The sequence below is a fragment of the Lathyrus oleraceus genome, chromosome 1, assembly GCF_024323335.1.
Source record: "Lathyrus oleraceus cultivar Zhongwan6 chromosome 1, CAAS_Psat_ZW6_1.0, whole genome shotgun sequence".
NCBI classification, from domain to species: domain Eukaryota; kingdom Viridiplantae; phylum Streptophyta; class Magnoliopsida; order Fabales; family Fabaceae; genus Lathyrus; species Lathyrus oleraceus.
In genome coordinates, this window is record NC_066579.1 from 336,946,151 (window position 1) to 336,970,334 (window position 24,184).

Here is a 24,184-nt window from a genome sequence, read left to right on the forward strand (position 1 = left end):
TGGGGATAGGATAATTACATCTCAACTATGGAAATGCTTATGTCTAATCTTTGAGAAAAAGTTTTTTTAAAAAAATGAACAAAGGGAACAAAATGGTTTGAATAAGTTATCTTTTTTTAGGCTTTTGAAATTGGTTTTGAATATGCTTAAAATGTGTTAGAATTTATCAAGAAAAAGATTTTGAAAATCTCTTGACAAAAATCAAGGTTTTATTGAGAAAGTGATTCAAGTTTAAAACAAGAAGGTTTTGGAAAAGAGAGAAAATTTTGAAAATTAAAGAAGGAGAGGAGAAGAAGAGACTACCCTAGAGCATAAAGTAAAAGCTAGGAAGAAAATATCTAACCAAGATATAGCAAGCTTTATAATATAAGTCAAGCAAAAATTCCCTCAATTGGATTAAGCCTCAAGCAAGCCAAATAAGGAAAGAGTAAACCATGCATCAAATGAAATCAAAGTAACTAAGTCAAGTCTTCAGAAGAAGTCCAAAGGCCAAGGTACCATATGAATCCCAAGGTCTCAAATCACAAGCTTCCAAAGCAAAGGTCAAGGTCCTAATTCTAAGTCCATAGCTCCACAATAATGCTAAGGATAGTAACCACAAGTCCATGAATCAAGAGAACCATTTTAAAGGGTTTTTCCTTTATTAGTGTCTTTTAAAAGGAAAAAGAAATCCAAATGGGCAAAGAGTAAAATAACATAAACATAAACAATATGGTATGAGATGCTAAAATAAAATCATAAAGTAAATAACAAAAGAATAAAGAGTAAAAGATAAATGACATTAAAGTAAAAGTTAATACAAAATAATGTTAGTAATTAAAATAAGGGAAATGCAATTTGTCATTTTTTGGAGAATATTCAACTATTCATCCATAAGCATGAAAATATGGACCTTTACATCACCTATGAGAAGGGCTCCAACCTGGATAAAATAAAAAAATATGTCACTAGCTCTCATAAGTGAAAATGAAGCAATACTTTCACACAATACCATGAGGAGTAGGAGACTTACAATCTCACTTATTAAAATGACTTACTTTCGAGACAATTTTAGTGCTATGTTAAGCAACCGTAATTGGACTTATATAGAAGTCACAACTATCTGAGGCTAGTTAATAATAATGTTTGTATTAATACATGCTAGAGAAATTATATGTAAATCATTCTCCTAAAGTTATGTCACACAAAAAAAGAAAAGAGAATTGATCAAGCACAAAGGCTAGGAGGATGGTCCATTACATCAATCAATATTTCATGGTACTTAGGACAAACTTATGCATTAATCCAAAGTATCTTAAATGATCCATGATCAATTAAGAGGTAGATTTGAAATGATTAAAGTTCATCAAGTACCAATCCACACATCATGAACAAGATGGACACAAACCACCCAATTGATCAAGAGGAAAAGAAAGAGATGAAGAAGAAGAAGAAAAGATATCACACCAAAATTGGATCAAAGGTTTGATCAAGTCATCATTAAAATCAATCTTCCATTTTGGTGGATTAGGGTTTTCACCCCATCAACATCCAAGATCCATTGAGTTTGATGAGACCTATGATCAAAACCATCATGATCCAAGGCCAACAGAAGTCAACAAAGGCCAAACGAATATAAAATGAAATAAAATAAAATAAAATGCATCAAAAATATTTTTAGAATGAATTTTAAAAGGGAAATAAAAGAGAAAATCCATAAAGTACTTCAAAACAACAAATAAATGGCCAAAAAAGTTAAGGAATGTTGGAAATAAAATAAGAAGCATATAATAAAATTTTCAGAATTTTAAAATGCATAAAAGTATTTTTAAACCAATTAAAACAGAGGAGAAAAGAGAAAATTCAATAAAAATAGAAAATAAAAAAAATGTTGAAAAAAAATCAGATGAAGAAAAATAAAAGAGAATTTTAGAAATTATTTTGGTATTTTTTGGATGTAAAATGATTTTTTTATGAATTTTCAAAGAAAAATCAATTTAAAATGAAAAAAGAAAAATAAATAAAATCATAATTGATGTGGCAAATCCAACAATCACTAGGCTGAGGCGCACAATGAAAATTAGCCAAAATAAAACACGAGATCTAATTCAAATTGGACCAATCAAAACATTTCAAATGTCCAGCGTGTCTCCAAACTCATATGACCTGCGATAAACTCCGATTGTCTTCCCCGATGGTCCCTCACCGGAGTTTCATCATTTGGTAAGTTCAGAACACGAGACCACCACTAATGTGATTGCCTCCTCATCACAAATCCAATCTCATGCTTCAAATTCATTGATCTAAACTGAGCATGGGGAATTTCATAGAAGTTTTAGAAGCAAGAAAGCCACGAAAAATTAAATTAAATGATGAACACGATCAATCAACACTAGATAGGTTAGAGGAAAACATCAGAGAGAGAAAGACTACATTGTGGTAACTTGTTTGAGTTTAAACGATGCTCAGAACTACCTAATCCAAATGTTGATCAGAAGTTGATGAAACTCAATCTGGTTAGAGCACTTCAGAAGGTCTTGGATCTTGAGAATTGTTGCAAAATCTACAAAGGAGACGAAGATACTAATGGAATTAAGAAATTGGATTGAAACAAGTTGGAATTCAAAACACGATAGTTTAATTTTCTGGAAAAAATTCAGAGTGAAGTAGGGATTTCTTGGATCTCAAACGCTTGGAAATGAATGCAGTAGTTTTCTCTATTTATAGGGATTGTGTTTGGATCCGAATACTATGGAATCAAGGTTAATTCGTGCAAAACGAATTTGATCAGAATGTGTGAAAAGTGTTACTTGCAATCCATCAAAACTCAGTCAAATGATGCGTTTTAAGGGTCAATTAACTCTTGGAGACTTGATTAAACATGTTTAGGTCCAAAACACGTGGTAATTTGGCTTGTAATTGATAATTAGTGAAGTTCAAATTCGGACCATGGTGATTTCTTTAGTTTCAAGTCACCATGTTCAACTCAATGGGGCATTTTGCTCAGGAGGCTTTTTGATCCCATTCTTTTTGTAATGTGTTGATATCACACCAAATAGTACAATGTGCCAAGAAAGGTTGCATTTGTATGCTTGAGCACAAAATTATTGCATGTTGAAAATGGCATGAAAAACTGGTCATGTAACTTAGAAAATTCTAAGTCCCAAATGGTTGAAAATGACTTGTAATGTCTCAATGAATTCCATGGCCTTCCAAGCATATTTTGACTTTGATCCTTGAAGAAAAATTATAGAGGGAATCACAAATCATATTTTGAAAAATGGATCAGCCTCAAATGTTAAAAATTGAAGAAGTTGTAGATCTTGAAAGTGGAGAAAAAGTCACTTGAAAATAGGTCAAATTTCACTAAGTCCACAAATGACTTATAATGTCTCCAAACATTTGATGATCCTCCAAGTATAAATAAATCTTGTCATGTAAAGATAAGTTGTAGAGGATATTTATAAGAGTCATATGAAAGAAGAAGAATTTGAAAATGTTGAGAATTGAAGGAGTTGTGATCCTTGGAACTTTGACTTCAAATGTTGACTTTTTTGGTCAAACCTCTTGGAATAAACTAGTGCACTTGGACTTTTCTTTCATTTCAAAGCACATGGATGATCATATGAACTCAAAACAAGATGTACTTGAATTTATCTTGATTAGATTGCTTAAAGTTTGAAGTAACTTGTTGAAGAAGGCATATAAATAAACACATGGACCTTTGACTTTTCTTGAGAAACAAACAACAAAACTTTGAGATGCTCTTGATCCAAATGAGATTGAAATGTGCTTGAGAACCTTAGAGATCATGCTTCAGAGGTAACCCCTTTAAGAACCAATGGTTGAGCACAATTTGTTGAGGAATAAAAAACAAACCTTAGCTGAGGAGCCATGCTTGATGTTCTTGATTGAAAAGCTCTACCTGGCACAATAAACTTATAGAAAACAAAGCATATTTTTCTATTTTGATTAGTTGTTAGATAAGAAATTAACATATAAACACAAAAGATAAAACACCAAAAATAGGTGCTTGATGATCCCTGCAAAAGGCAAGCCCCAAAGATGAGAGGGAAAGGAACAAGATGTGATCTTGTTTGTATGTAAGGATGCAAATGGTATGTGAGATCTTAGTGTTAATAATTAGGGTATGACAGTATAAAAGAGAGTTTAAAGGACTTTTATACTGAAGAGTTTCATAATTTTATCATAAGTCTCTAATATTTGGTGCTATTTTGAAGTGAGGCAATTTTAATGTTAGATCTATAGTTTTGAGCAATTTTGAGTTTGGTGACCTTTCATTGCCTTGTTGATAAGTTTAAGAGTCAGATTTGTTATGTGAGAGCTTGTTAGAGTTGTTATAGAGTTGTCAGTGTTATTTCGAGTTGTTTAGAGTTAATTCTGATGATCTTTACAGTTGAAGTAAAAATATTTGACTCTTTAGAGTTATTTTGAATTATATTATTACTTGAGTCATACCGCCAACCAATAAAGTTCATAAGCGTTACCTTTATATGAAAGAGTTGTCAACTGAGTACTTTAGAGTCATTTTGAGAGTTGAGAGTTGTTGTTGAGCTGTTTTTGAGCTTTTTGGGAACTTTATTGAATTATAAAAGAATATATAAAATTTTGAGACTTTCTGATTAATTTGGTTGATTTTAGAGTTGTTTAGTATTAACATACCTTTACTCTATTTGAGGTGTAAAATATTTGTCTTTAAATTATATTTTTGAGATTTGTAATCTGATGGAATTACAATGAGACCTGTTTATTGGTAAAATTATATTTTTTAAATTGGTAATCTGATGGGATTACAATGAGACATGTTTATTGATAAAATTATATTTTGAGATTAGTAATCTGATGGGATTACAGTGAGACCTGTGATTGACAACCTTATGATTCAAGAGTGGAACCAAATATTTGATGATGATTTTTTAGGTTATTTTTTTATGATGATTTGTGATTATTATTTGAGTTTCATGCTTGCTTTATTACATGATCATCCATGCATATATTTTAGATTTATGTAGAACTTCAGTCCAGGGATGGTCAGGTTTAGAGAGGAACCATGACTGTCTTATGTCCAGAGAGGGACACAGTTCAAGAGGAACTAGACACACGTGCAATCAGTAATAAACCTTTGACCCCAAAAAAAACTGGTACCACATGAATATTGATGAAGGAGTTTATAACATTAGCATTTGCATTATAAATTGGGTTGCGATTGTGTTATGTGAGAATATCATACTTGTTGTTAATTTTTCACCATTAACATTTGTAAGGTGTATTCTCACCCCTTTTGTTGTTGTGGCGTTTGTACTCCTTTGGAGTACAGATAATCAGGTACAAGAGTAGTTGCTTGAGTTGGAAGATGGCTTTGGAGCCCTTCTTCGTTTATTTTATCACATATCGCTATTAGTTGATGAATATGCTCTGATATGTAACATCGGAAATGAGGCGTATTAGTTGTTTTGAGTGATGCTGGAGTTTTTTTTTTGAGTAATTTTTTTAAAATAATTATTTGATGTCATGAGATATTATGAGTTCCGCTGTGAGATTTTTAAAAATACTCATGAATTTGCATGTTGTGTTTTGAGTAGCATCCTAAAAATGTTAATTTCTCTTTTATATTAAAAGAAGAGGTTTAGGGTGTTACAAGAATAACATCAAGCATAGAATTGAGAAGACCATCATACCTCACAAACTAACATATATGTGCTTCCAAGAGTGGAGCCTTATACTAATCAAATTGATTAAAGCATCCCAAACATATTACAACCTAGGACTAGCCCCTATCGGAAATCTGACGCACTTAAAGGGAGGGGTTTTAATCTCACAGTTGAGGAAATAACAATCAAAAGTTAGGAAAACAGGTTCCATTTTAACTCCTATAAGCTACTCTTAAAGAAATAAACCTAAAGATCCGAAGCCATCTCAAACCCTCTAAGTATTTCCTTAATACTCCAAAGATTTTCTAGTGTAGGATCCTCTAGAATAAGTGTATCATATGCATACTGAAGATGAGATACCACCAATTTAGACAATCCCACCCTAAATCTTGAGTAAATTGAAATCTCCGCGACCTTAGCAATTAAGCCACTAAGCTCTTTAGCCATAAGCAGAAAAAGGAAAGGAGCTAGTGGATCCTCTTGATTCAAAATCTTTTGGATGCTAATTTGTTGAGTTAGACACCCATTAACCATCACCGCAAGGCTACTAGTTAACATACAAGCTCTCATCCAAGTCCCTCACTTATCATTAAAACCAAATATTATAAGCATATAATCCATAAAAATCGAACTAATTGAAATATATACTTTCTCAAAATCCACTTTAAAAATAAGACAAGCTTTTTTATATCTTTTGGCCAAATATATCACCTCACTGACTGCCACCACTCCATCAACCAACATTCTCCCTTTTAAAGAAGTTGATTGATTATGGGAGATAATTATCTTATCCATCGTCATCCCAAGTCTATTGGCTAACACTTTATCTACCATCTTATATAAATATATCACAAAGAAATCAATCTAAAATCACCTAAATGAGAGGAAGATTCAACCTTAGGGATAAAAGTAACAAATTAGGATGTAAAACTATGAGGTAGAGATGCAAAACAATGTAATTGGTAAACATGATCCTCAAATATTCTCTAATTAGATTGCTAAACCTAGGAAGGAAAGATTGAACTCATCTAGACATGTACTCTTATTACAATCACAATGAGACACAACGTTATCTAACTCCTGGAGACTAAAGGGAGACATCAAAATAAGATTATCATCTTCCAAAAGAGAGTAGAAGACAACACCATCAATATGGGGTCTATGAACATTCAACTCCCTAAAAATATAAAAAAAATGGTTAACTATGTCTTGATTGATTTCACATACCCCTTCAACCTAATTTTTGTTTACCTTCATGATATGGTAGTATTTCTTCTACTTCTACTTTTAACTGAAGCGCTAAAGTAGCCAGAATTAATGTCATCTTTATTAAGCCACTTAGAACTAGACCTTTGGAACACTTGAGAATCTTTATTCCTTAGCAAGGACCACATATTCTTAGTCGTTCTAGATCTAGTCTCAACCTCCTCAACATATAAATCACTAAGGCCCTTAAGCAATCCATGTTACTCACCACCTCTTTTAAATTGTCAATCTAAGAGTCAAGATAACAAAACACTTATTTATTCCAAGTAATAAGGACCAATTTTAGAGATCTTAAATTCTCCATCAAAATAAAAGCTTTCTAGTCATGGATCTCCATACCAACCTAGGTTGAGTGAAATAGCTCAAGAAGGATATTGTGGGATAACTAATTGTTATTGAATTAAAAAGGTTTAGGATCTTACACCTAATTAGCATACTTAAGGATAATATAATTATGATCAGAAACATCTATAGGAAGTACCAATTGGGACATCTCACCCCAGTTGTTCCACCATCCATTAAAAACCAAAATACGATCAAGCCTACTAGCTGCCCCATTGTTGAATTGGAACCAATCGAACTTCTTGTCTAAAAGAGGTAAATTAATAAGCTTCAGGGAAATAGAATTAAAGAACTCTATGATTTCCACTTTCATAGAGGAACTAGAAGGACCACCCATCATACCCTTTCTTCAGAAGCACAAATGGAATTAAAATCACCCAAAACACACAAATTGAACCTGTTAACTTCTCTTTACGAGAGAATTGTTTAGCCCATATGGTTGTCTTATTGGCCATGGTATACTTAGAGAAAACATTAACTACATAAAAAACAGTATTACAAGATGCCCACTCAAAATAAACACAAAAAATAACTAGGATGAGAGAAGGAGCGTTGGTGCACGAGGTTGAAGATGAATAAGATGAAGATGGAAGAGTGAGAGTGTAAATCTATAACTAAATTTTCTACTGAAACTTGAAATTTTGTTATGACTGATTCACACACTCTAATTGAACAGAAGTTTAGTATTTATACACACTCAGAAGCTGAGTTGTCAAACTAAAATGCATCTCAAATTAAACTCTTAAATGAAACTTAAACGAAATGCTAATTGAATTAGGATTACACTTAAATACCATCCCTTAATCCACATTCAGAAATAAAGTCAACAACACCAATCCCATCCCTTAAATGGATAAAGTGTTCAGTCTTGATTGCTTTGGTCAAAACATATGATAGCTGCTTCTGAGTGCTATAGTGAACAACTTCAAGCACTCCATTCTGAACCTGTTTCTTAAAAAATAGAACTTTGTGTCAATGTGCTTGCTCATTCCATGAAACATTATATTCTTGGCAAGTATTATAGTTGAACTTTTTTTCAATCATTGATCCGCTTTCGCACATGGGTGAAAAACGAGTTTAAAAGTGTAGTAAAACTGAAGCGACACTCGAATGTCGTATCACAAGGACTCTTGAATGTTATAACCAAACAAATGAAAAGAATGAGTTTTTTTAAGGTTCAAAACTTAAATAGAAGATGATTAAAGGTAAAAGCAAAATTGATAAATAAGTTAATCTATTGTATCGATTTCCGACTTATCATCGATTCTTGTAATTTCAATTCCCTAGTGGATTCAATCTCATTCGATTACAATATCCACTGACAAGCGCACATTGATATTATATGATGTATGTTCCTAACTTCCGAATTAAGCAAACGGATTTAAGCAGACGCAAATTAAGCAAACGCGACTTAACCAAACATGATAACGAAAAAGCTACGCTAACGTGATTATAGTTAAGGATCATACAAACAATCAAATTTAATCAACTCTTTCCTATAAGAAATGATCGAATTAAGCAAACTAAAGTAGTCAGATTAAGCAAACGAGTTTATAAGAAGAATTGAAAACAAATTGAAATTAAATTGAAATTAATAAAAACCTCAAAGTGGAATTTGAATACAACAAATCAGCTCTTTGGGAATTAGCTCTCCATGAAATCTTCTAAGCAATATTGTATCATTAAAATATAGAATTAGGATTACTATAGTAGTGAAAGACCTAATAAAATAAAAGACAAATTCGGGCCCTTATATGATCCGGCCCAAAAATTACAAAAACTGGCCCAAACTAACTATTTTAATTAAGTCTGGAACTTCAATGAATTATTCTATCCTCCTTCACTTAGAACCAGATTTTGACTTCAACATGAAACTTGTATCTCTTTCTCTTATCTTTCCAACTTATATTAGAACGCGTCAATCTGACTCCTATAGCCCATGTTATGATTTGTATGGTGATAAGGTATCAAATAACTATTTATGCTGAAAATAAAGTACGAAGATAAAATAAAGCCAAAAATAAACTTAAATATTAAAACACACTAAAATATTAAAAATAATATAATAAACTATATATTTGTCTAAATACAATAATATAAGAAAGTGCCTCAAAATGCACTGATCAAATTCCCCCATACTTGAACTTTTGTACTCCGAGCAAAATTATAAATTCAAAACTCAAAATAGAAAAACAAGAACAAACAAAACATACAATTCCAAAGATTATCAAGATATAAGTTGCAAGCAAAGTTCTAAGTCTAAGCTTTAAGAATATGGTGTTAGTAAGCAACTTTTTGTGACATTCAAAGCAGATAGGAAAACAGGTTACCAAAGAGTACATCCAAAAGCAGTAAGATCCTCACAAGATATAATTCACTCAACTCTCAAGTGTTTAGATTAACTATTTACACTCAAAGCACAACATGAAAGTTAGTACTACCATAAGCTTGAAAAGACTCTAACATCCACAATTGAAATACATGCACACAAAGATCAAAATAACTTTTATTTGGTTGTAACATGGTCAAGGTAGGGGTGAGATAAATCCTAAGGGACTAGGATAAAATTCAAAGAGATAAAAGATACTTGAAAGAAACCGTGGGAGTTGAATTTACAAAATATTTCATTTACTTGAACAACTCTATAGAAATTATTTTCTCTTCTCCTTTCTCTTTTTATTCTTTTTTTTTCTTTTTCAGAAGGAGTATGTATTGATTGACATCCTTCTATTTTTTTTATTCATTTTTTTTCTTTTCTATTTTTCTTTTCTTTTTCTACCAACTTCTGAAATATTACAAATATAATTATTCAACCCCACACAACTCCAAACAAGACTCTTCCAACCCTTTGAATAAGGTGATAACATTGTTTTTCACTTCTCGGTTTGTAATGAGTTTTAAACAAAAAAAGGATAATAGGCTCAAGGGGGTTTCAAACAAGGGATGATATTATTTTAGGGTTGACTTTTTGACTAACTGGATGAAAAAATTGTCTTTATCATATCAGTGTGCACAAGTAAACAACAACATCAACAAGATTCAATTCAAGTTCTAGAGACTAACTGACATGAGTGAATCACACAAGAAAGAAAGAGATGGATTTTTGTATGTTATCCATATAAGGCTCAAAATCTCACAAGGTTAATTAATCTACCACAAATGATGTACAATTTAGAGTTTAGTCCTACCTATCATACTAAAAATGCATAACAAATTTTTCATATCACACCACAAGACTTTAGTCAAGAGAACTAAGAAAAATACTCATAATTGTAACTCAAAAAACAAAAGAAAAAGCATGCAATTTTTATTTTATTTTTGAAGAAATCAAACAAAAACCAAAACACAGAAAAACTGAAAACAAAACAAATAAATGGTTCCCTCCCCCACACTTAAAACATACATTGTCCTTAATGAAAGAGCATAAATATAAAATAAGAGTGAGAGAAAAGAAAGAACACACCCGAGGAGTCAAGGCGGATAAATGATTGCATAAGAAGCCTTTCCCAAAGAGATCTCTTCTACAGTCTCTTCATCCAAAGTCGGGTTCTCATGGAGTAGCTTTAGGGAGTGTCCATTGACCTTGAAAATTCGATTAGTGAATTTGGCTTGTATTCCAAGATTAAAGAATAATCTTCTATAAGTAAGAGTGTTGAATGGAAACGTGAAAGTGATCTCCTTTTTCACAACATCAAGAATCAAAGGATTACGGGATTATCTCACTACTTTTATTTCATCTTTAAGTGAGATCCTATGCATATATATATATATATATATATATATATATATATATATATGGATGGGCTAATATCACGAGTGTCAGCCAAAGTCCATTCAATTCCCTTCTTATGTTTCTGCTCAAGTTGAAGCTTTAATGAATAATATGAATCCTCAGGAAGTGGTTTAGGCTCTACAGAATATGGTTGTTCAATGGATGATATATTTGGGGCAGCTGGGATGTCAAAAGCTTCAGCTACATAAATAACTTCATTTACACTGTCACCCTGTAAGGCAACATCAATCTCAACACAAACAGCACAAAGTTTAATGTTAGTACAATCATCACATGAGTAAATATAATCAAAACCAGATAAAGATGGAAAATCAGCTGAAAACAAATCAGAATAAGCTTCATCAACAACTTTAGAAAGCAACTATATCTGAAAAACAAAATGCTCTTCCTCGTCAATCTTCTTATTTTTCAGTACTCTTTGTGGGAAAGGGATTGGTGATACATACTTTTTTTCAACCTCAACAACAATAGAAGGTTCAGGTTTATTTTCAGGTGTTACACTAATAATTTTTTTATTTTTTTCTGGGGTTGATTATGTAACTTTTTCGGATCTCAAGGAAATTTCACTCACATTAGAGCCTTTTGGATTAACTACTGTTTGGGCATGTAGTTGGTTTGATCCTTGAGCTTGTTGCATGGAATTCATTGAAGTGGCAAGTTGTCCAATTTATGTTTGCAAAGTATGAATACTATAATCTGTTCGCTGCTGAAATTGGAGACTATTTACAACCATTTGCTTGACAAGTTCCTCTAGTGAAGGTTCAGAAGGTGAAAAGGTGTTTACTTGTGGAGGGGTATATGGTGGTGGTGGTGGAAGGGGTAACATCAATTGTTTCACTAAAGAGATAAGTTCATCAATTCTGGTTTCTAGAGCCTTGTTGGAAGAAGAAACTTGAAAATCATTCACACATTTTGCTTGGACCATAAAAGTATCCCTTGTTGTGAACTGTTGGGAGTTAAGTGACATGTTCCAATCAAGGATTTAGCAAAAACAGGATATTCAATACACAAAGCATTATAATCAACATCAGAGGAAACAAGTTCTCTCAGAGTTCTTTGGTCATCCATGTCAAACTCAATAGAAAAAAAATCAACAAACAATAAGAAAACACAACTAATTCAGCAATGCAGTAACAAATAGGAAAATACCGACAATGTCCATATTAGAAAAAAAAACAATTCAAATATGAAAAAAAAACTATTAAAATAAAAGGAGAAAAATACAAAAAAAACAAAAACTAATCTAATAACGTCAATTAAAAATTTTGAGAATTTTTTCGGAAATTTCTGAAACTACCAATACAGAATCGACAAAGAATCAGAATAATCTGAGACGATTTTCTTAAAAACAGAATTTTGTTTTATCCTAAACTTCAAAAAGACCAAAACGCAAGAAAGTTAGGGAAAAAAATGCTAAAACACAACACCTATGACTATAATAATGGTTAGACTATAATAATGGTTAAAATCTACAAGAGTCCCCGACAACGGCGCCAATTTGGTTCGTTGTCGCACACGGGTCAAAAACGAGTTTAAAAGTGTAGTAAAACGGAAGCGACACTCAAATGTCGTATCACAAGGACTCTTGAATGTTATAGCCAAACAAATGAAAAGAATGGGTTTTTTTAAGGTTCAAAACTTAAATCGAAGATGATTAAAGGTAAAAGCAAAATTGATAAATAAGCTAATCTATTGTATCGATTTCCGACTTATCATCGATTCTTACACTACGCCAAAAAGGTTTTTTAACAGCGCATCTTAGACAGCGCTTTTAAAAGAAAGCGCTGTCTAAGGTTAAAATAAAAATAAAACACGGAAACTGTTCTAAAAAATAATGAAAGCGCTGTCTAAGGGGGGGTCTTAGACAGCGCTTTTAGAAAGCGCTGTCTAAGACCCCCCCTTAGAGAGCGCTTTTAGAAAGCGCTTTTAGAAAGCGCTTTTAAATGTAGACCTTAGTCAGCGCTTTTGAGAAAGCGCTGTTTAAAGTCTTTCAATTAAAAAAATCTATTCATTTCTTCATTTAGTTGCGGCTGCTTCTTCATTTCGCCGTGTGAAACCCTATTTCCCCTAAAACCTCTCCACAATGCCTCCCAAGCTCGACCCATCCCAAGTCGTCGAAGTTTACGTCCGCGTCACCGGAGGTGAAGTCGGAGCGGCGAGTTCCCTCGCTCCCAAGATCGGTCCCCTCGGTCTCTCCCCGAAAAAGACCGGAAATTGCCTATGGCGGAGGCGGGAGAGCCAAACAATATAAAACCTATATCATTTGTCTTGTTCCAAAGTCCTCTATCCGACTTCACCATCAATTTCATCTAATTCCTAACCAATCAACCAAATCGAGCCTAATGTCACAAGAACCCTAAATCAATCTTCCAGAAATTAAACGCAAGGGAAAGGAAGTTGATGCCAACTCATTTAGGGATTCAATTCCCTAGGCTAAGGTCTACATCTTGGCACAGGTTGAAGATGAACTGAAGGAGAAATGCAAAAGAGCTTATTGGCCGGAGTAGCTCTGACGTCTCTTCAAAGCGATTGACAATAAGCTCGAATATTCAAACTCCTATGTTACTTCAGGTAACTTCTACCAAAAACATCTCTTCAAGATTAAATTAATATCCTTATTCTTCTTCACTATGATCTCTTCTTCTACTATGAACTCTTGTTGTTGCTTTGAGAGGATTGAGAGGCTCTGCTTGAAGGAGATAGAGTGATTGAGAGAGAACTATGAGTTGGGAGAGAACTGTGAGGGATTGAATCTTCGCGTGAATGAATTGGAGAGGGAAGGTGTTTGTGTGTGAGGTTAAGAGGGAAACAAATAAGAGAGGCTGAGAGTATTTCTGGAAAAACGTGAACCCCCTTAAATGTGAAGTGTGAAGATGAATTTAAAGGGCTTTGAATCTGTTACGAAATGATACGTGAATTCAAATGAAATTCCATTTTCAGTTAGAAATGAAATGGTTTGTTAGTCACCAAATTCAAATTCAAATTCAAATTCAAGTGAAATGTGAACGAAGATACATATACTGTTAGTTTGAAAATGAGTTGTTAAGTGTTAATTACGTTATGATGTTGCCCTGCTATATTCTGTTACAAACTGTTAGTTAACTTTGGATGGGTTCTTGTTAGTTTAGTGTTTTTATGTTGAATGATAGCTCTTTTATGATTGTTACTTCTATGAACAGATGTATTTATTGTTGTTATTGTTTTATCCATGACTGCCAAATGATTCTTGATATTGCACTGTTGTTTTCTAATTTGCTCGGTTATGTTGATGCACTGTTGATGAATGGAATGTTGAGCTTGCTGCAATTGTTGAATGATATGGTTGTTGCTTGAGGTGGGACTATTATGATGTATCGATGAATGCTTGATGTTTATTTGCAGGCCCAAAGGGAATTTAACATGGCATGGCAAGTGGATAGGTGGAGCATGGAAGAATCATTAGGTTAAGGCTGCCATTCAAAGCGAGATACCCTTTTTTATCTTTTGATCAAAACCATGTAACCATGTAACCATGTGATGGGATAGGATGTAGCATGGTGCTATGATGTAATAACATTTATGGATGGATTAGTTAATTTATAAATGATCCATGCACCATTAATAACATTGTTTTTCATGGATATGTGTTAATGAAAAACAATGTTTATGGATTTACTTATCTAATATGCGTGTGTCTCGGTTGGATGCACTGTTGATGGAAAGGATCCGAAGGATTTGCAGCAGGAAATCAATGATGGGGAAGAGGTGCAGCTCAAAATATAATTCCAAGTTCTACCGGTGCTGCAAAGGTAAGAGATGGATGGCCATAAGAGTTTCTGTGCTTACCAATTACATTTATTAAATTAGTTTTGCACTTTGTGAAATTCCAGGCTGTTGGAAAAGTTCTTCCCGAGCTAAATGGAAAACTCACTGGAATGGCCTTTCGTGTTCCTACTCCTAATGTTTCTGTTGTGGACTTAACCTGTCGGCTTCAAAAGAATGCCTCCTATGAAGATGTTAAAGCAGCAATAAAGTATGTCTCTTACTTTTCTGACCCGGCTTATATTCTCTCATGTCGAGTTGTTTTGTACTAACCATTCGTTGGTTTTCTATTACTTTGCTACTGAAAAAAAATGAAGGCACGCTTCAGAGGGACAATTGAAGGGAATTCTTGGATACACAGATGAGGATGTTGTCTCTAATGACTTTGTTGGTGATTCAAGGTAAAGTAAATGTTGCTGTATTTCAAATTTAGATCACTATCAGCATCTTTAAGAGGACAGACTCTTGTGCCTTTTATCTAGTATACATGCTAAAATCTGGTATTATGCACATTTTGAATTTTCATTTACATATGCTCAAAGCAGATTTTTATTTGTCTTAAAACTAAACTTTATTTATCTCGCTCTTTTATGATATTAGTCGCAGTTTTTTCTGTTGTGTTAGGATATGTTTGTTTGCCAAGTAAGCGTTTTAATTTAAATGTATTTCTTATTAACAGGTCGAGTAAATGTTTGCCAGTTAGTTATATGCATAACAGCACCTCTGAAGAACAATCCAGTAAAAAAAAACAATTCAGTTCTTAATTATTTATAAAGTAATTACAGAACGATTGTTTTATTAATTCTCTATGTTCTGTTCACTTTCTAGTTTCAGCTTTCTACAACCATTGTTTGGGAAGTTTCTAATTTTAGCTTCATCTGGGTTTACTAACGATAATCTTTTATTTCTAATCATACATGTTTCATTCTAAATTAATCTTGTAAAATCCTTACTAACATGTGATTTTTTATCAAATTGTTGCAGATTTTTTTTACTCTGTGGGTTTAGGGCTTGGAAAGACTGATTCTCCCAAAGCAAAGTTTTCAGAAAAGTATCAGCAATGAAAGGACATTTTCTACCACTGAGGACGAAGTGCTGTTGCAGAAAAAACTGGGTATATGTCTTGTCAATTATTGTTCATTTTTCAGGGAATTTTGATTTCAAATTTTAAATGTTGTCATCATAATTGTAGTTGATCAGTTTGAATTTGTGGAGATCCTCTTAAGTTTAAACTCCATTGTCATGAGATTCCTTCAGTTTAGGTTACAGTTTTGTTACACATGCTAATGACACTATGAGATGCTGAGTTTTTGAATTAGATAAGTGTTTAGTTATATTGAATCATAAAAAAAGATGAGCCATGCAAGCTTATGTTTGCAGTGGAGCTTGCTGAAATGCTGTCCACAGACATGCAGAAAGAGGGCCTTCATGGGCGAACGTTGACTCTTAAACTGAAAACTACTTCTTTTGAGGTACTTGTGATTTCTTGACTCTGTTTCTTTCTAAACAATTTTCTGTTTATGATAGAGGTCAATTCTCTGGCTTGGGTTCTTACCTCTGGACAAAGCTTTGTTAAAAGAAAAGTTGTTAATATTGTTCAAGTTCCTTTAAGGATTTGTCATGATCACCATGCATTTTACTATCTTACTATATTTCTCTTGCAAGTACTAAAAAAATGCTCAATCTATAGGTTCGGAATAGAGCTGTGACTTTACAAAACTACATCAACTCAAGTGAGGATATTCTGAAGCATGCATCAAAATTGCTGAAAGCTGAACTTCCCGTTTCAGTAAGATTAATAGGTATATGTTTCTGTTAACTTGCTTTATTGTTGACCAATTATTCAGATGGTGCTCAAGGCCAATATAAGAGGGTGCTTTCTGCTTATAGATATAGTCTATGAGCAAGTTCACATTAGTTCCTTGTATAAGTCAGTGCATAACAGATTTTTCTTCTCCTCTTAGGTCTTAGAGTATCACAGTTTAACGGAGATAAAAGTGGTAGTGGTGCTACCCCTGATCGTACACAGAAGACTATTACCAATTTCATTACTTCAGGAGAAGCCAATAGGAAAAAGGACCCTTTTTCAGATGTTACAGATCATGACTTTATCAGTGATATAGAAACTGATCCTTCGATTGATGTTGGGCACACAAGCCAGCTTGATAGCAGAGATCCTTTTGATGGTAATCATTCATTAGATGTAAATCACCAAAGCTGCACTCTCTGGAAAAATGATGGTGCAGAGAAGGTATATCTCCTTTTCTCTCTTTATTTTTCGAAGTAGCTGACATATATTGATATAGGTCAGTTTCCGCAATCGAATAATTGCTTTGGCGGATTGAGGAGCATGTTGATGTTTTTTAGCGCTACTATTTATCATCTCTGCCGTATTTACCAGGTACAAACTTCTGGTAATTATGCTGCAAGTTCTCACCACAGTGCATGTACAGAGATGCTTGGATCAACTTCATTCCAGGGGAAGTTTGAGGGGAAAAATGTGAATGATGGGTCTAATCTTCTGGAGGAGGATAGACTTAATTCTTGTCAGGAAACAACAATGTTGTGGTTGAATGACTATAAATGTTCACTCTGTGGAATAGAACTTCCTCCAAGTTTTGTTGAGGAAAGATTAGAGCATTCTGATTTCCATTTTGCTGAGAAGCTTCAAAAGGAAGAATCAAGTATTCGCCAAACATCTATTCCGATTCAAAGGTAAATTATTGAACTAGACAGTGATTCCACATTTCTGTTTAAATTGTTTGATGTGATAGGTCTATGTTTTTTCAGTCAGGATCAAAAGCACCGAATCAATAGACAAAGCAAATCCAAGAAGCAAAAGTTGTCGCAGAGAGAGGGCCGATATACGCCCATTGATTATTTTTTTGTTAAGGAGTAATCAAAGCTTTAAGTTATTATTGTATAATTTGTATCTTATTTTGCCTCACATCAATAATTTCTAAGTCTCTAGGAATGTCTTTTCTCCACATAAGATAAAATATGTATAGTTGTATTATGAATCTTGATATGATTAATAAAATAGTCTCATTCATTCACCGTGTGTTTAATTTTTCTTAGTTTATGTGAATTGTTCTAATTGCTTCATTTTTATTTTATTAGCGTGGAAAAAATCTAGTTGAAAACAGGTAGAAATTCTGGTTTATAAACCTGGAAAAAATGTGGTTTAAAACAAAAGCTTCAAAAATTTTCGTATACCTTAGACAGCGCTTTTGTAAAAAGCGCTGTCTAAGGGGGGGGCTTAGACAGCGCTTTTTGAAAAGCGCTGTCTAAGGTATACCTAAAAAAATTAAAATAGGAGGGTCTTAGAAAGCGCTTTTGGCCAAAGCGCTGTCTAAGGGGGTGGGGCTTAGACAGCGCTTTTCAAAAGCGCTGTCTAAGGTATACCTAAAAAATTTAAAATAAGAGGGTCTTATAAAGCGCTTTTGGCCAAAGCGCTGTCTAAGGGGGGGGCTTAGACAGCGCTTTTAAGATTTAAAAAAGCGCTGTCTAAACCTTTAGCAGCGGAGGTTTAGACAGCGCTTTAAAGCGCTGTCTAAGGCTAAAAAAAGCGCTGTCTAAGGTCTTGTTTGTTGTAGTGTTATAATTTCAATTCCCTAGCGGATTCAATCTCATTCAATTACAATATCCACTGACAAGCGCAAATTGATATTATATGATATATGTTCCTAATTTCCGAATTAAGCAAACGGATTTAAGCATACGCGAATTAAGCAAACACGACTTAATCAAACACGATAACGAAAAAGCTACGCTAACGTGATTATAGTTAAGGATCATACAAAGAATCAAATTTAATCAACTCTTTCCTATAAGAAACAATCAAATTAAGCAAACGAAAGTAATTGAATTAAGCAAACGAGTTTATAGGAAGAATTGAAAAAAAATTGAAATAAAACTGAAATTAATAAAAACCTCAAAGTGGAATTCGAATACAACAGATCAGCTCTTTGGAATTAGCTCTCCATGAAATCTTCTAAGCAATATTGTATCATTAAAATTCAGAATTAGGATTACTATAGTAGTGAAAGACCTAATATAATAAAAGGCAAATTCGGGGCCTTATAGGATCCGGCCCGAAAATTACAAAAACTGGCTCAAACTAACTATTTTAATTAAGTCTGGAACTTAAATGAATTATTCTACCCTTCTTCACTTAGAATCAGCTTTTGACTTCAACATGAAACTTGTATCTCTTTCTCTTAGCTTTCCAACTCATATTAGAATGCACCAATCCGACTCCTATGGCCCAAGTTATGATCTGCATAGTGATAAGGTATCAAATAAGTATTTATGCTGAAAATAAAGTACGAAAATAAAATAAAGCCAAAAATAAACTTAAATATTAAAACACACTAAAATATTAAAAATAATATAATAAACTATAGATTTTCCTAAGTACAATAGTAGAAGAAAGTGCATCAAAATGCACTGATCAATCATCAGCTTCACAGGCTAGCTCATCTTGATATCCAGATTCTGTAACAAGTTCAGAATCCAAACAACTTAACAAGCAGAAAAAGCATCTGCAATCTACTCATCTTCACATGTTGAAAATGCAACCATTGGTTTCTTCTTAGAGCACTGAGAAATGGGACATCCCAAATACTTAAATAAATATCCATAAGTACTTATTATGTCAACTTTGTCTCCATACACACCAGAGTCTGAATAGCATATCAACTCTGAATCAGATTCAACACTAGAAGTGAACAAAACTCCATACTTCATAGTCCCCTTAATATACCTCAGTATCCTAATAACAACTTGGTAATGTGACCACTTTGGTTTGTTCATAAACCTACTCACCATTCTAATTGCATAACAATTGTCAGATATGGTATTGCAGAGATATCTCAATGAGCCTACCAACTATTTAAAAATTGTAGAATCTATATTATCACCCTCAACATCATAATCCAAATTGTGATTTGTTTTAGCAGATGTAATTGAAGACCTGCAATTTATTAGCTCATATCTCATCAGAATCTCAAGTTCATACTTCAGTTGATGCATGATTATACCCTCACCATAGTAAAATGTAACCATCCCTAGAAAATATACCATATTTCCTAGATCAGTCATCTCAAACCCATTCATCAACACCTTCTTGAACTTAGATATCTCATATGAACATCTCCTTGTTAGCAATATGTCATCAACATAGAGATGCACTAGATTCATATTTCTATCAGATGTATGCTAAACATAAACGCCATACTAGATCTCATATTTTCTGAATCCTTGAAGCTTGAAAAATGAATCAGTTTTTCAGATTCCAAGCTCTAGGAGCTTGTTTCAGTTCGTACAAGGCTTTATGTAGCTTGTACACTATCCCTTCCTGATTCTTTTTCACAACTCTAGGAGGTTGTGACACATAAACTTCCTCTGGTAAATGACCATTCAGAAATGCACATTTCACATCTAAATGTATCAGAGGCCAATTTCTATTAGCAGTTGTATCAATAACTAGTCTGGTTGTTTCATGTAGAGATCTATAGGTGCAAACACATCAAAGTAATATAGTCCATATTTATGTATAAATCCTTTAGCTACTAACCTTGCTTTGTGTTTTCCAATTGATCCATCTTGCTTCAATTTCAACTTGTAAACTCATCTCACACTAATGAATTTCTTGTCCTTTTAAAGCTCAGTCAACTCCCAAGTCTTGTTTCCTTCTATTGACTCGAATTCTTCTTTTATGGAATTTAACCATACTTTCTTCTTGAGAGCTTCTTCAATACTCACTAGTTCAGAGTCTACCAACATGGAACACTTAATGACTTCCCCTTTAGATTATATCTCATTATCTTACAACATGTCAAACTCTGAAAATCTTCTTGGTATTTGTCAGATTCTTTGTGGTCCTTTGAACTTGTTCAAAATCTTCTTTAGATGATGAAACAATATCATATGTCGGACTACCTTTAGAGGTAGGACCACCTTCAGAGGCATGATTACCACCAGAGTCTATATCATCATCAAAGTTTGGATCAAAATCAAATTCAACTTCAGAGTCAGACTCAACTTTAGAGTCAGACTCGTCTTCAGACACAACTTCAGCATCAAAGTCACCTTCAGGCTATGACTCATCTTCAGAGGCAGAATATCCTTTAGAGGAAGATTCTCCTTCAGAGTCTGAAATATCTTCAGAAGTTAAATCAAGTGTTAACATTGCACCAGAGTTGGATTGAGACTTGTTCCCATTCCACGCTTCTGATTCTTTCATAATGACATCTTTATTGAATTCAACTTTGTTAGTGACAGGACAATATAGCTTATAAACACCTATATTATGGTACCCTACAAGCAACATAACTCTACTTCTATCATCCAACTTCCTTCTCTTAGTATCTATAACATGTTTATAATAAACATAACCAAACACCTTCAGATGGCTCACACTTTGATTATCTCTAGTTCACTTCTAAAAAGGAACAATTTCCTTCAGGTTCTTAGTTAGACAGTTGTTGAGCACATATGTTATAGTGGAAACTGTTTCTCCGTACAAGGTGTCAGGGAGCTTCTTCTCATTCAACATGCTCCTTGTCATATCAAGTGAAGTTCTGTTTCTTCTTTCAGCAACACCATTATGCTGAGAAGTGTATAGAGCAGTAACCTCATGCTCAATTTTGTTCTCCTCATAGTATCTCTTGAACTCTATAGAGTTTTGCTCACCTCAACCATCAATTTTGAGAATTTTCATCTTCTGACCACTTTGTTTTTCAACCTTCACCTTGAACTTCTGAAACTTAGAAAACACCTCATGCTTAAACTTGATGATTGATACCCATGTCATTCTTGTGAACTCATTCACAAATGACACAAAATACTTATTTCCTCCAAGTGAAGGTACTTTAAATGGTCCATATACATCAAATACACTAATCATAAATCATGTTTTTCATTTGGAGACACTTCTGATGCAAATCGCAATCTAGGTTGCTTTCCTTTCATGCATATCTCACATGACTTCTTAGGCTTTAGAATCTTAGGAATTACATGCACCATATTCTTAGAACTCAAATGACCTAAGCTTCTAAAGTTCATATGCCCCAATCTCTTGTGCCATATCTCACTGCCACTTTCAGCACCTTCTGCACTAAAGCATTTAGTGTTAGTTGTTTCCAAATTCACCTTGAATGTTATTTTGCTTCCCTATTCAGACTGCATAATTAGCTTCTGATCAGAATCATACAACTTCAACAGATTTTCCTTCATAGTAATTGAGAAACCTTTCTCAATTAGCTGACATACACTCATCAGATTACTCTTCATGCCAGGAACATACCAAACATCCTTGATCAGAACAATTTTTCCATTCTTCACTCTGACCTTGATATTTCACATTCCTTCAGCATTCAGATACTTATCATCATCACATCTAATTTTCCCCCTCTTTCTAGAGTCAAAATTAATCAGCCATTGTTTGTTTCCAATAAAGTGATTTGAGCAGCCAGTGTCCATTTATCGGTCACCATTTGCACTTAGTTTTCATCATCCATCCAACATGAATCTTCAAGAATGGGTAACACTTTGTTCTTTCTTTTAGTTGATTTCTTAAGTTTATCACATTTTATGAATTTCTGCTTGTTTTATGTTGTATTAGTGGTTCATCTCTTTTTGTCGCATTTTATGCATTTCCGTGGTAGTGCTATTTGGTTTCCAGGTCTAACAATAAGCCTGAAAGATGCGTATCGGAAGAATGGAAGTCAAGGACATCGTGCAAAGCGAGATAAGGCAAAAACAGGGGGCTGACACGGGTGCCCGTGTCAGCATGTGCAAAGCGGAGATTGTGGAATCCAGAAAATAGGGGGCTGACACGGGTGCCCGTGTCAGCAAGGGCTAAAGGATTTGAGTTGACAGAGAGCCAACACGGGCGCCCGTGTCAGATGACACGGGCGCCCGTGTTGGCCAATTCGCCCAGTTTGCTGATTTTTATTGTTGTGGTCTCTTTGTAAGTCCGGAGGGCAGTTTTGGTATTTCACGAGGTTTTTAGATGATTGGGAACTATTTAGTATGCATTTTGGAAAAGAGAAAGACACTTTTGATCTTACGAAGAAGAAACAGAAAAAAGAAGAAAGCTTGCAAGGTGTGGAGAAGAAGAGATTTTCAAGATCGGAAGAGATTAAAGATCAACCTTCATCACCAAATATTTGTAATGTCTCTATTTTGTAATTTGTTTTCTTTGAATATTATGAGAAGCTAAACCCCCAAATGCTAGGGGGTGTCCCTGAATTGCTATTGTATGAACACTTTTTCTATGTTTTTATGATTATCTACATTTTCTTAATTCAAATTATTATACAACGTTCTTAATGCTTTATTTTATCGGACAAATGCAATTTTGATCTATGGTTAAGGTTTAGGTCGGAAAAACCACCTTATCGCTTGTTGTATAATAATACTTCGGTTTAATCACTTAGGAATAAGGATCAAACCATAGTAGCCATTAATTCTTGATCAATTACATATTTCGTAACGTCATTTTGAATAAGTTAAGGAATTAGGATTGAAATTGACTGTTAATGGTTTTCGGATAAGGAATTAGAGAAAACAATTCTTGAGAATCGGTTTTGAATAACTACAACGTAGATGTTATATAATATGGAAGTAGTGTAGCACAAAGCAATTCACACATCTTGCCTTAGCATGCTTTCTCATATCGTTCATCAGTTTTTCATACGCTTGTGTAATTTATTTTCGTTCTTATCATTTTTAAAACAATCAACAAACCCCCTATGATCTTTTGTTCAATGGAATTATTATAAAGATTTGTACTTATTACGGACTCCTCGAGATCGATACTCGGGATAACTCTCATTTCATTACTACATCGGTGCAAATAGTACACTTGCTATTTTACCGATCATCCATATTCCACCAGTCTACCAAATATCCATCATCAAATTCAGAAGCCATCAATATCACAAGTTCATCGTCAGACTCTCCTCTGACAATATTTGGTTCTTCTGATATTCTTTCCTTGTTTGACCAACAGTCAGTAACAAAGTGGCCAAACTTCTTACAACAGTAGCATTAATCTTTTTGTCAAACTTCTCCTCTCCCTTTTGATGTTTCTTCTCATCAGAGTTGGAGACTTATGAATTATGATAACCACCACCATGTCTCTTCTTGGCCTCTGACCAAGAATGCTTCTAATTCTTCTTACCATAAGATACTTTCAGAGCCTGCTTTACCTCTCTTTCAGAGTTTCTCTCACTCAGACACAACTCTTGTGCCTCTAAACTGCTCTACAACTCTTCAATTCTCATGGTTCTAAGGTCCTTAGAGTGTTCAATTGCTACAACAA

At 33.8% G+C, this 24,184-nt stretch overlaps 3 protein-coding genes across 3 annotated transcripts in view; all 3 read left to right on the forward strand.

The window, feature by feature from the left end:
• LOC127105560 (glyceraldehyde-3-phosphate dehydrogenase GAPCP1, chloroplastic) overlaps window positions 1-15,529 on the forward strand; it is a 36,015-nt gene extending 20,486 nt beyond the window's left edge. Inside the window, exons 2-4 of the mRNA XM_051042750.1 lie at window positions 14,785-14,840; window positions 14,922-15,064; window positions 15,171-15,529. Coding sequence (XP_050898707.1) covers window positions 14,785-14,840; window positions 14,922-15,064; window positions 15,171-15,258 — 287 coding nt within the window. The 3' untranslated portion in view covers window positions 15,259-15,529. The remainder of the gene's footprint in view (window positions 1-14,784; window positions 14,841-14,921; window positions 15,065-15,170) is intronic.
• A 676-nt stretch (window positions 15,530-16,205) lies between these two features.
• LOC127115724 (DNA polymerase kappa-like) lies at window positions 16,206-17,140 on the forward strand. The gene is made up of 3 exons (XM_051047194.1): window positions 16,206-16,325; window positions 16,544-16,655; window positions 16,818-17,140. Exons 1-3 carry the CDS (start codon window positions 16,224-16,226, stop codon window positions 17,138-17,140), a joined length of 537 nt encoding a protein of 178 aa, XP_050903151.1. The 5' UTR covers window positions 16,206-16,223.
• A 139-nt stretch (window positions 17,141-17,279) lies between these two features.
• LOC127115725 (DNA polymerase kappa-like) lies at window positions 17,280-17,909 on the forward strand. The gene is made up of 2 exons (XM_051047196.1): window positions 17,280-17,568; window positions 17,644-17,909. The coding sequence occupies exons 1-2, from the start codon at window positions 17,309-17,311 to the stop codon at window positions 17,750-17,752; spliced, it is 369 nt and encodes a 122-aa protein (XP_050903153.1). The 5' UTR covers window positions 17,280-17,308; the 3' UTR covers window positions 17,753-17,909.
• The last annotated feature ends 6,275 nt before the right edge of the window (window positions 17,910-24,184 follow it).